This window comes from Rhodnius prolixus, unplaced genomic scaffold, assembly GCF_049639745.1.
Source record: "Rhodnius prolixus isolate KJV_2025 unplaced genomic scaffold, Rpr scaffold_7, whole genome shotgun sequence".
Taxonomy (NCBI): Eukaryota; Metazoa; Arthropoda; class Insecta; order Hemiptera; family Reduviidae; genus Rhodnius; species Rhodnius prolixus.
The window spans coordinates 19,273,363-19,287,220 of NW_027411582.1; the positions used below are offsets into that span (position 1 = coordinate 19,273,363).

Consider the following 13,858-nt stretch of genomic DNA (forward strand, 5'->3'; position numbering starts at 1 on the left):
CTTTTACAAAAAATATCGCTTCTTAATTTCAAAACATGATGAAAATTAACTCGATTAATTAAAATATTGAACTCTAGCATCGAAAGAAATTAAACCAATCGTGTTACAATAGTTGGCGAGGAATAGGATTTTAAAGTTGTAAAATGTAAAATATCTGAATTACTATCAGTGTGATGTTTCTGAGTATTTGTTACACAATATTTAGTCAATATGTTCTTCTTAAGCTTTTCATATAAATTTAATTACCTTTTGCTTATTGCTCTCTGATGTTCTCGGACAAAAAGAAGAAAGAGGGCCACTCTGTACGGAGCTAATACGAGACATGACAGCTTAGCAAACCTAGTGTCTTATAGACTTTCAATGCATTTACACAATTCGCCATGTTTAATTCTGCAATTTTTTTTCTTACAATGTTTATTTATCAATAAAAAAAAAAAAAAAAAAAAAGGAAAATGCAAATAAAGTTGTATTAAAACCCAAAATAAATTCCAATTATATATTTAACATTTTTGATCTAAAATATCCATACAATAATAAAACACAGGCAAGTGAAATCAAAATCTACAAAAATTATTATTCTGAATCATCTTTGAATAAAATTATGTATAATAAATAAATATTACTCCTACAAACAATGCATGCTAATTTTGTTTAACTATACAACTTTGGTTAATTTCTTGGTTTAATACTTATCATGTAACCTTGGCTGACCTCCAGTAGCAAAGAAAATTTGTATTCCAATTTGTCAAAAGTCAAATCTGTTTCCAATATGTATTTCCTTACTACAGTAGACACCACTATCTTGTTTGTCGCCATCGCATAAACACTTCCTAAAAAATTTATTGTAAACAGAAATTGGTTAAAAGATGTTTTTTAATCAACTAAAGCTAAGAATTTATAATAAAAATGAATCGTTACCACCGTTAGTTGTACTCTGTGCTACAACTTATGACTTGAAACTCAGGAAAAAATGAAGGGAACTTCAGTTAGGTAAATACCGAAAAAGACAGGCAAATCGGGATAGTTTAAACAACGGTTTTGGTATAAACAAAAGGAACTCATGAAGGTAGTGTACTGAAGAGTGAAGTCGAGCTTCTAAGGTGATAACAAGGTTTATGTTCGATTAAGAATTTTTTTTTTAATTTATTTTGTCTTGAAAAAAAAATTGAAGTTAATAGTATTTTCGACTATTACAAATCTAAATAATTAGTTCAGTTATTCACTAAATGAAAGGTATGGTTAGTTTTACTGTCCACAATTCATTGGCATCACCCAGATTCCGTTTTTCACCGTAGATTGTACCTCTACAGAGGTTACTTTTAAACACGCTAGGTTGCGTAGTGAGGAAAAGTAGTTTTTGCTAAATACATTCTTTGGTGATTGATGTTAGGTTATGTACGATCCAATATTTCTCCTAATTTTTTGAAAGGATTAATTTCAACTTTTGCATAAGAGCTATTTTATTTTTATAAATATCGTGGGCAACTAAGTATTTTGGAAGAAAATAGAATATTATAGGTTTAGAATTGAAGACCGATCAAAATAAATCATACAGTTCATTTTATTTTTGTTTTGATTTAAAGAAAAATTCACTAAGCAGCGCGTACAAAGAATCATCAAACAATTCTATTTTTCTCTGTTTCTGTTAGAAAAAGGAAAAGTTGTCGTAGTTCTAATAGTAAAAAACGCACAATTAATCACTTGAAAACAGTGCAACAGACGATGGCCTTTTGAGTCAACAGTTTTATCATTTCCCAATGAGAGAAGGTCGTCAAATTATTTCTTACCTGGGCAAGATCGTGGACCCCAACTGAATGGAAAATATGCTCCTTTTGGCCTGGCAGATATCTCTTCTGGTGAAAAATGATCCGGATAGAATTCATGTGGATGTGACCATAAATCTGGGTCTCTGTGCAGTGAATAGAATGCAACCAACGCGGAACATCCCTTAGGAAGCTTATACTCTCCTGCAAAGATATTTAACATAAGTTCTAAGTAAAATGTTCTGATTTTAGGATAATCATTTTAATTGTTTTCATGATTTCCAGCTAGATAACAGCTGGTGGAGAGAAAATGAAGATTATCTTGAGTTTTGAAATTATAAGTCGCTTTTTCATTGAAATCTTCATAAACAGCCATTAAATTAAAGTAGTCGGCTATATTTTCTGGCGGGGCCTAACGTCCAACTACTAATTAGGGGTCGTGGGCGGTGCCAGAGGCTCATACTTGACTAAAAACAATTTTTTCTAACAAATAAAAAATAGTCATACGCGGGATTCGAACTGGGGACCTCCATCACATAAAGCCACGTTCTTGACCACTAGACCAACACCCGACCCAGAAACAGGCATTAAAGGGAACAGTAATTGAAGTAAGGTAGAATATTATGGTAAAGAGTTCAGCTATACTGGATGGTTTTTGGAATTTGGAATTTTCACATATTCTGACTTAAAAAATGTAACCAGTACTATTTTGAACTTAAAATAAAAAGATGACTGGAAACAATCTACCATTTTTCTGTTGCTAAGCAGAATTACAGTCAAAAAAATGTTCAGTCTTGTTTGTAACCCTAACAATAAACTGATAACCTGACATATTTTTGTCAGAACATCTAGTGATCTCTCTGCGAAATTTCAATTAAAACAAGTTGATTTTTTTTTTTTAATTATTACAACTTCAAATCTAAATTAACAATAATTACCTAGTTCAACATCCTTAGTAAGTTTTCTAAGTATAGCGAGTGGACAAAATAGTCTCATCACTTCTTTAATTACTTTTATCAGGTACTTCATTTTGGATAGTTGTTCCCATGTTGGTGCCACTTCAGGATCTTCTCCTAAAATATCAACTTGTTCTTGATATACAGCTTCTTGATGTTCAGGATACATGGCCAACATCAACATAATGTAGGATATAGTCACAGCCGATGTGTCAAATCCCTATAAAAATGTTAATTAGGAGCTCAGGTAAATGCTACGTTTGAATTTCTTTTGAGGTTATTTAACATCTTCTGGTACTTTCAAAATTTCGAAATTCCATATACCTAATTGTGAAATAAATAACAGACAAAACTTGCATTAAATTTATACATTTTAATTTTAATGGGTTAATTCAGATTGGTAAGGTTAATGAAGTCGTAACTTGTACTTCCTCACTGTGATGCTTCTATATCTGAGCCTCTAGTATTTGCAGTCTACCACCAGCCACATCGCTGTCGGTCACCGGACGAATGCTCTAAGAGGCTGCTAGGAAGAGCAAAAGGAGATTTATAGATATATAATACATAAAATTGAATCCGATATATTCTCGTTTTGTGGCCAGGATATTGAGCCTATTCTTACCAGTTTTTTTAAACATTTCCTAAAATCACCTTGGAGAGATCAGATGGAAAAAATATCTAATTTCCATTCCCAAAAAAATCGACGACAATTGTTCTTGAAATTATCAGTAATAATAGTACATAATTTGATCGGGTTTTCTAGGATGATAGTTAACCGAAATGAAGATCATTTTAGAATGTAAATTAAGTTGTAACTTACAGCAATAAGAAAGTCCGTAGCAAGTCTTCCAGTGTCTTCCAATGATAGCGCCTTCTGTTTTGCTTTCTGAATTAATACGTCAGAATAGAAAACTGGTTTTTCATCGATTTCCTCTGAAATATTTTTAGTATTATATTAAGAAAATGTAATACGAATAGTAATGAAAAGAACAGGCAACCTACCTCCTTGCTTTTTTCTATCACCAATTCTCTTCTGCAAAATCTATGAAAAAAATTAAATACAACAATATTAATATGGGTTAACTAGAAATATGTGGGGTGTACTTCACAAATTTATTAACACAGCGTATCTGTAACTATTTAAAAAGTATGAGTAAAGCCTCATTCAATTTTTGTATTGGACGCACAATTGCACACTCCGTTTCAATATGTGAATAATAGTCTGCAAACAGTTTAACGCATTGAATTTTCTATTTGGGTTCTGTAGATGAAAAAAGAAGAACTAGACAGAATAGGTTACTGTCTGGGTGTTGCTGATGTTTTAGTTGAAGGTTAATTGTCGATCTAAGGTTTCACATTTTACAGCTTTAGATTTTTTTTTTTTTTTTTTTTAATCAAGATATTAACCATTGTAGTATCGATGGTAACAGTGATAGAGGTTATTGGATATAGGGAGTAGTGATGGGCAGAACGAGTCCGCGTTTGGAGTCGTTGGATTTGAATCAGTTCCAGGGTTGGAATCGATTCCAACAACTCGTTCACTGATTCCAGTCTGTACTTACCCTATGCATTAGTACAAATGTCACGCATTGTAATTAAATAAATAATTAAAAGTTAGCTTTTCCAGTTAATAACAAAACTATATTTCTATAACACACATTAAGTAGTTCCCTAATTCCCAATTGATCTGATAAATATAAAATTAACAACGTAACCAAATATTAACAAAAATAGGCTAGTCAAATATAAAAATTAAAGCAACTGCAGTTTTGTCGTTATCTAGCTTGACCACCGGAGTTAACTTGATTTAAGAAGAAAAACGCAAATGGGTAGGAAATTATTCCCATAAAAAAAAATTATAACCCTTCAAACAAGATGATAATTACTCATAAAGAAAGAAATATTTATTTACTATGAATTAATATCAAGCTTTTAAAATATCTTATTATTTTACAAAAAGAAAAAGCTGTGTGCCAAATCTTTAACTTAGCGGCTGGACGCTCTTTCTCTTATCTTCATTGGCGAAAGTTAAATCGTGTACATGTCGTGACGACGATCAAAGTAATACTGAGCTAAAAAATAGTATTACCTAACTGCTTTACTTACTGCTGTATCCCTCCCACTCTATCACCTACTTCACAAACATTCGTCGATTGGAAGTAGGTTTTAGTTAAATATTTGTTTCATTTGAAAACAAAAAACATTATAACGCTTTCTCAAGATGTTTTTAAGTTTTAAAAATTTGTTTTTGTCCATTACTCTTGTAAAATACGAAGAATTTTAAATAAAATATAATATACAAACACAAATGATCTAGAATGCAGGTGGAGTCAGTCGTCGTTGTCATGGTGATGGAACCGTTTAACGACTCCGGTTCCAGCTCCAGCATTTTCTATTGGCTAGATTCAGTGAACGAAAAAATGGAACGAGTCCGGTTTCAAAAGGATTTAAATCACTCCGGATTTGACTCCACCAATTCCAGTGGATTTAACCAATGAAAGTGCTGGTGTTGGGCCGGAGTCGTTAAACGGTTCCATCACCATGACAACGACGACTGACTCCACCTGCACTCTAGATCATTCTGTGTGTGTATATTATATTTTAATATATTATAATTTCTACATAAATCAGAGATCACTTTGGCAGAGATCGAGAAGTTATCAAAAACTTTCGAAGCTGTGGCCATTCACTCAAAGGCACTAGATGGGGAAGAAGCTCAATGTAATAGAATAATAATGAAAAGGCCGCAGAAGAAATTTTATAAGGGAAGGGACAAACAAACTTCTTCCAAGATTAATACAAATGTTTGTTACAGGTGTGGAAGAGCAGGGCATTTTCGGAATGATCCCAGTTGTCCGGCTAGAGACAAAATTTGTAACAAATGTAAAATGAAGGGACATTTTGCGGGGATGTGTCACACGCAGCTTAAGAAAAGAAAGCCACATATAAGTCAGGTACAAACAAAAGAAGCACCCTCATCAGATTCGGGTTCGTCGGTGTTTAGATTAAGTGCAAAGGGGAATGATGAACCATTTATAAAATGTTCAGTAGGAGGCGTTCCGCTCCAAATGCTGATTGATTCAGGGGCAGGAACGAGTGTCATTGATAAAGAGGCATGGACATTTTTAAAACATTCAGGGGTTAACTTTCGCAACGCTTGTAAAGTTAATAAAGAGCAGCGTGGACTTTTTCCTTATGGGCAAAGGAACTCGTTAACTGTTTTAGGATATTGTGATGTAGAAATAAGAATAAGGGACAGAAGAGAAGAAGAGAGGATTTATATAGTAAAGGAGAAGGGAGATCCTTTATTGGGGCGCAGGGTAGCTCAGAAATTAGGAGTACTAAGAGTAGGGCTTGAAGCTATTCAGATAAAAAGTGTAAAAAAAAAGAGAAATAGAAAAAATTAAAGGGGTCCAGGTGGCAATTCCGTTGAAACCGGATGTGCAGCCAGTACAACAACCATATAGAAGAGTGCCAGCGTCCATCAGAAAGCAAGTGGAGAAGAAAGTAAAAGAGTTATTAGAAATGGGCATAATTGAGCCAGTACAAGAATATTCACCGTGGAGTTCACCATTGGTACCAGTAGTTAAGCCAAACGGGGAGATACGTTTGTGTGTTGATTTCAGAAGAGTCAATGAGGCTATATTGGTTGAGAAACACCCTATTCCCACTATTGATGATTTTCTACCTCAGCTCACTGGAAGTAAGATTTATACTCTGTTGGATCTAAAAATGCGTATCATCAAGTAGAATTAGCTCCGGAAAGTAGACCTCTCACTACTTTTCAAACGTCAAAAGGAATGTATCGTTTTAAAAGATTACCAATGGGTTTAAGTTGTGCTGCAGAGAAATTTCAGAAGATTATGGAACAAATCCTCAGGAACTGTGATGGTGTAGGTGTATGCATCGATGATGTATTAATCTATGGCATAGATAAAAAGCAGTTGGAACATAGAGTGAAAGAGGTATTAAGAATATTAGAAGAAAATGGATTAGAGTTAAATAAAAGTAAATGCAAATTTTCTCAAAAGGAAGTAGTATTTTTAGGGCACAAACTAACAGAAGAAGGTATAAGAGCAGCGGAAAATAAAGTAGAAGCGGTGCAAAATTTTAGAGAACCAAGAACAGCAAGTGAAGTTAAAAGTTTCCTAGGGTCGGTACAATTTGTGGGAAGATTTATTCCTCATTTAGGTACGCTAACGGAACCGTTGAGAAGATTACTAAAGCAAAATGTAGTATTTAAATTTGGACCTGAACAAAAAAGAGCTTTTGAAGAACTGAAGAAACGATTAGCGGATGCTACAGTCTTGGGTTATTACAATCCAAACGCTTACACGGAAGTGATGGCTGATGCCAGTCCCGTAGGTCTAGGAGCAGTTCTCATGCAAGAGGGCTCCAAGGGAAAGCAAATAATAAGCTATGCAAGTAAAAGTTTGAGTGATCAAGAGAAGAGATACTCTCAAACTGAGAAAGAGTCCTTAGCGTTAGTATGGGCAGTGGAGAAATTCCATACATTTTTATATGGAAGGACATTTGATTTATTAACAGATCATAAGCCGCTGCAGGTAATTTTTGGGCCTACTTCAAAACCATGTGCGCGAATACAGAGGTGGATGCTCAGATTACAATCTTATAATTACAAAGTAAGATATATTAGAGGAAAAAATAATTTAGCAGACCCTTTATCAAGACTTTGTCCAATCAAAGAGGAAGAGACTTTTAAGAAGAGAACCTGTTCTTATCTATATGGAATAGTTACAGCTGCAATGCCCAAAGCTATATCAATGCAAGAAATGGTGGAAGAATCAGGAAAGGATGAAGAAATAGCAAGAATAAAAGAATGCCTTTGTGAAGGTAAATGGTGTCAAGACTTGAGAATGTATGAATGTATTAAAAATGAGCTAAGTGAATATGGTGGATTATTATTAAGAGGTTCGCGAATTATAGTTCCCAAGTTGTTGAGAAAAAAAATTTTAGATTTGGCACATGAAGGGCATCCAGGAATGTCAGCCATGAAAAAAAGATTACGGGTAAAGGTTTGGTGGCCAAAGATAGATAACGAAGTAGAAAGAAAAGTTTCAGAATGCTATGAATGCCAGTTAGTCAGCCTCAAACCGAAACCAGAACCAATGAAGAGACGGGAACTACCAGAGGGGCCTTGGCAACAAATTGCTTTAGATTTCAAAGGACCTTTAATAAACGGAAAATATTTGCTGGTGGTGACAGATTATTATAGTAGATTTCTAGAAGTAGAAATCATGGCCAACATTAAAACAGATAGAGTTATCGAAAAATTAGAAAGCATGTTTCATAGGTATGGATTTCCAGATTCCATTACTCTGGATAATGGAACGCAATTGACCAGCGTTGTTTTCAAAGAATTTTGGGAGAAAAATGATATAAAACTTTTTTATACGCCACCCTATTGGCCACAGGCTAATGGCCAAACTGAAAGATGCAATAGATGTATAGGCAAAATTATTTAAATTGCAGAAATTAATAATTCAAGTTATGAAAGATTAATACAAGAATATTTATTTCAGTATAGAGTTACTCCTCACTCTTCAACGGGAGCTTCTCCAGCAGAACTATTTTTCAAGCGACATCTAAAAGAAAAAATTCCTAGTATTAGTAAGGAAATAAGAATAGACGAAGAGGTAAGAGACAAGGACAAATGGGAAAAATGGAAAGGTAAACAATATGCCGATGAAAGAAGAGGTGCATTGCCATCCAGTTTCAAAGAAGGGGATTTGGTTCTAAGGAAGAGGGATTTCAAAACTCATAAATCGCAGGCAACCTATCACAAGAGACCATGCAAGGTAATAGAACAAAAGGGACCTTTACTAACAGTAGAATCTCCCGATGGTTCATGTCTTACGAGGAATAAAGCATTTTTTAAACAGTTCAAAAAAGAGAAGATGGAAGATCAGGATGAGGCGATGCATGATGAGATTAGCTCACAAGACGTGATACAGAATAACCAGCAAGAAGGAGAAATAGAAAGAGAAAGCGAAGAGCAGGAGATACCAAAAATTACAGAGGATGTAGCAAGGAGACCGAAGAGAAATATCACAATGCCTAACAAGTTTAAAGATTATCAATTGACATAAAGTATTTTGTTTTATTTGTTTATTTGTATTGTATTTGGTTTAATTTGTTTATTGTACTTGTTTTATTTTTGTTAGAAAGAAAGAGATGTAGTATCGATGGTAACAGTGATAGAGGTTATTGGATATAGGGAGTGGATGAGAAGCGTGCAACTTGGATGTGTTTTATTAGAATATACGTGTTTAGTTATAAAAGTGTTTTATTTAAAAGGTACAACCCGTTGTAACAACCATTAATAAAGGAATATCTTTGTGGGTTTTCTTAAGATGAAAATTTGGGTCCTACATTCTGCCGTTCATCCTGCTTACTTTATTTTATACAGTAAGCCATGTTGCCAACTTTTATCTTGCTTTAAAATATTTTCTAACATTTTCTCAAATATTTTAGAGAGATCAGAAGTAAAAGTTTAAAGTGCAATTTGTAACCTTTGACTTCCTTATTTTAAGGCACCCTACTTTAAAATTCACTACTGGTCAATCTAAAAGAGTTTTCAATGAATTAAACAACATGATAACTGACACTGTTGAGTGGTCGTGTACACGTTTTCTTGCACAACAAATGTAATTTCTCATGCGAAGATAAAAGGAATCCTGGAAAATGATATACCGTTAAAAAGGCCATTAGACAAGGAAACTTTTACAAAAAGTGGGAGCACCTAGGTCTGATAATGATCACGTAAGGGCCTAATGAGTTTTCTTCAAAAATTTCGATTACTTTTATTTTTCCGGTATCCAGGAGGAAGATTGAGGCTGTTTGGAGAATAACTTATGCTTAGAAATGGTGTCAATTTTTAGAAAATTTATCTGTCTTTCTAACCGTGTTATCAGAATCGAATGCGGAATAAAACTTTCTGAGTAATAACATTTTTAGTGCAAAAAAGTAATGTTTTTTGAGAAAAAAAATTAAGTGACGGCATTCAAGGACAGTGGAAAATATGAGGTTGGCCAATAAGTCAATGTACTCCACTTTAGATGTACTACACACAGTAGGTCTATGGACATTTACTTTCTGGTTCGCCCTGTATAGAATCATATTTCAAAGCGGCCACTCTTTGCCTAGTACTATTTATTATATAAATGGCATTAACATTATGTATTTCCTAACCCCATACTTATATTTATAGTATACTGCTATAATAATAAAATATTGATTTTGTCACAAAAAAATACATGATTAGTTATGTATTGGAAATAACCACAATTCAAGTACCTTATTAGACAAATTCCAATATGATCTGGCTAAATCTTTTACACGCCTCCCGCTTGCCGAAAAATTTAAATATAGTGAGCTAAAGTGGTTCGGTACGTGCACCAACATTTTAACAGTATGTTCTTCCAACCTGTAATTTAACAACTACATATATTACTTAGACATAGTTTTTTTTTAAAAAAAAAATACCTAAAATAATTTTTGCTTACTTATCAAACACTTCTAATAACTTGTATTGTTCCTTTTCTAGTTCATTCAAATCGTATCCAAAGTTTGAAACTAAATAAAATTAAGACAAAACTTTAATATTATTTATGAAAATATTTTAATAACTTTATTGCCTCCCATGGGAAAGGGTTTTGAACTTGTCACTTGTTCTCTAACTAATGCAACACTAACTGCAGTGACGGGTTCGAAATGTGTAAAATCATTTGAGAAATCAACATTCCCTTCCCTACATATAATTTCTTTAGGAGTATAAAGTTTTGTTTACTTTCAATAAAGTTAAATATTTATGGTTTATTATTAATTATTTATTATCCAAAAGTGTTGAGGGCCTCTAATAAATTTAATTTAACCCAGTTTTCAGAAAATATTGACAATACAAATAAAAAACATGTTCGCAAATCTGGTAACAGAATGTTAAGAGTTGTGCATAAGTTCTTTGCACTTAAGGTAAAATCAATAACGAAATTTTTGAAAATTAATATAAACTTTTAATAATACAAAATTAAGACTGACCAGTTACAGTGTCTGCAGAAAAATTTGTAGCGTAATGCCTAAAATTAAAACTTTGCCCATTAACTGCATACTTATTTATCACTTTACATACTTTCATGGCTTTTTCGTGGAACATTTCTAAATTTGATTCAATCATCTTTTTGGTTAAAAGTTTATCCAATGGTTTTCGTAGGTCACGCCATTCTTGGCCTAAACATATTTATTGTTTTATAGTTAACAGGATTCTATAAATTATGAATATCTTAAGAGTTTTATAAAATTAAGGTGACTTAATTAACTATTAACAATCTATTCTTATTCTTATCCACAAGCTAGAGTTTATTTTACACACGATTTTGATCCCAAAAAGGTGCCATTCAAATGCATTTTGAGATTTACTAGTTAGTTTAAAGGATAAACTTACCGTTCCTCACAAATAAACCATTTCCTATTAATCCAAAGATGTTGTAGACAATATCCTTACTTAAAGCATCTGGACTTGACAATATTGCCTGCAGAAATTAAAAAAATTAAATGTGTTACGTTGGGTATAAAACCATATTTATAATTTTATTTAAGTTGAAAATTGTTAGTCTTTGAAATAATATTGTTTATTTATTATTTGTTTTATTTTATTTATTCATTTGTTGAGTGAACAGATCTACAATTGATATGCTTCTACATAGTTAGTTATAGGGGAAAAGGTTCAGCGGATGCTGCTCATCAAAGGCCGATGCCAAAAACAAGACAAAAACCAAAAATTATTTTACATTAAACAAAAAAAAAGCTCAATTTCAACTAGTTCAATTTCAGTTGGGAATTTTCGTATTATAACATATTAAACCATCATGATGACAATGTGTATAGGATGTTTAAACAAAATTGTTCGATTTACTCTTAAAAAATAACTAAATTATCAAATCCATGTAATTAAATGGTACTTTACGTCAGAGAATATTAATTGCTAAGAAACATACAGATTACAGAAGTAGAGCCTAACAGTATTGACAATATACTGTAGATGTTTAGGTAGAGATTCAATTTATTAGTTGAAATGCGGTCAAGTAGCCTAGAAAGCAGTTTGAAACATTTTTCGGGAAAATTCTATCATGAGACGAAGGAGACACTGAAGTTGAGCGGTTAGAGGCGAGACCAGTATAGCTAAGATCTATTGTGACAGTACTGGGTTCGATTCCCGTCTAGGCCTTGGATTTTCTTTAAAGGTCAATATGAGAAATTTAGTGCGAAGTACGAACTTTATATTACGATTAAAAAATCACTTACCTACCTCAATGTGTTTGGAGTCTCCTAAACCTATAACAAGTTTTGGACCCAGCCAAATTTTTACCATTTTATTTGTAGGTGTAGTATGCTCTTGGTATATGTTATCAAGTATTTTATAAAAATCTAAAAACAAAAAATAAATTATTTATATCTGTCTATCATCAGAGACAGAAATGTTGGTCATTGTCCACTTTAATAGCAACAATCAATATATTGTTACATATTATGAGTGTAAATAAATGTATTTAATGATTAGTGAATGAAAAAAATTATGTGGGTGAGATTTGTATGATCTATGCAAGAATTGAGAGTTGGAAGCACTTTTCCACTATATGAGTGCAGCCTTTCTAGAAATGGTGGCAAGTATATTGGCAGCTAAAATCATCCATAGAATAATTTTATCAAAACAAAAAAGAAATAATTTTATACAATTTGAATAAAAGAAATTTTCGAAAACATTAAATTAATTGTTGCTATTGACGCATTTTATTTGTGTTAAAAATTTTCCTTGTTAAAAAAAGGGTAATAAATTATCTTTGCGTGCTAAGAAAAGATAATTTCTACGTATCTTTAGTGTAAGATTCTATAATTATGGGTAATCTTACAGAGAACAATAAAAGAACAATTCTGGAAAAATATAATCTATTATGATGATTATTTTTAAAAATAGTACAGAATACAACATTTTTTTAGGATGTGCTGTAACAAATACTGAGAAAACTAGAAACTTAACTTATGGAATATTCTGGATTCTTTATTATGAACGGTAGATAAATTTCAGATTTATTTTTATTTTTCGTATACTTCTCTTTTAGGTTCAATTTCAATTGATTTGGTCTAGAGTAATTAATATTCATTAGAACTAATTTACTTTTTGTGAACTAGCTAATTTGTTAGTCACTCACCGCCATTTCTCTTGTTTAGTTAATTTAAATTAATTTTCTTTAAGAGAAGTGACAAACATAGGTCTTATGGCAACCTTTAAAAATGTAAGTGAGATAAATATTAAGCTACAAGTTAGTCTATGGTACGCCGCAAAGTCCTTTACCATAATACAGCCACTATAGATGGACTCCAACCATCGTAATATGTTCACAATTTTTAGAAATTGTTTAAGAAAAAAACAAAAAATGGAACAAAAAAGGCAAGATTTTTCCACTAGAGATTTCAATTTTCTTTTATTTAATTTTCATTTTAATCTATGATGAAATATTCATTACTTAATTTTAAACTTATATTATTATACTAGAACATTGCTATATTTTATTTAATTTTTTTTTTTTTTTGAGTTGGTATACTTAAAAACTAAATTTGTTTAGATTTTCATTACCTTCTCCTGTTTTTACTTTAGCAAACAAAGCAGCATTTCCAATAATTGGCCATGGTTTTGGGCCGGGTATATTGGCAGTCATATTTGCAGCTCTGATCGCCCACAAGATGTATTTAATTAAAATTAGGAAACAGTAACTCACTATCACTATTAAAAGAAAGTCTATTACAATCATGATTGGTGCACTTGTTTTAAATGAAACATTTACACATACTAAAAAAATAAATTTGTTTGTTCCCCTTTATATAATTTTAAATTAGCCTTGAGAGTGGAGTGGCCCACTACTATGTATTTAAAGTTGCATTTCAACTTCCTTCCTAATCCAGTTTTTTGTTTTTTATTTAGATAATCATGTTCGTTCTGTTGGACCAAGATTAAAAGTTACTGAGTTTTCTGAAGGTTAACAAAATTAATGATTAAATTTGCTAAGCTTGAAAGTATGTGAAAGATAATATAAATGTTTTGTTTATTTTCTGCAGATTGTGCTA

General features: G+C 32.2%; 1 protein-coding gene across 1 annotated transcript; it reads right to left on the reverse strand.

The window, feature by feature from the left end:
• Window positions 1–482: 482 nt before the first annotated feature.
• LOC141447129 (cytochrome P450 4C1-like) lies at window positions 483–13,599 on the reverse strand. The gene is made up of 11 exons (XM_074114348.1): window positions 13,371–13,599; window positions 12,045–12,163; window positions 11,181–11,268; window positions 10,778–10,966; window positions 10,246–10,315; window positions 10,037–10,166; window positions 3,722–3,761; window positions 3,540–3,652; window positions 2,702–2,939; window positions 1,788–1,967; window positions 483–830 (listed from the first exon to the last, which is right to left on the reverse strand). Exons 1-11 carry the CDS (start codon window positions 13,543–13,545, stop codon window positions 670–672), a joined length of 1,503 nt encoding a protein of 500 aa, XP_073970449.1. The 5' UTR covers window positions 13,546–13,599; the 3' UTR covers window positions 483–669.
• Between the last annotated feature and the right edge of the window lie 259 nt (window positions 13,600–13,858).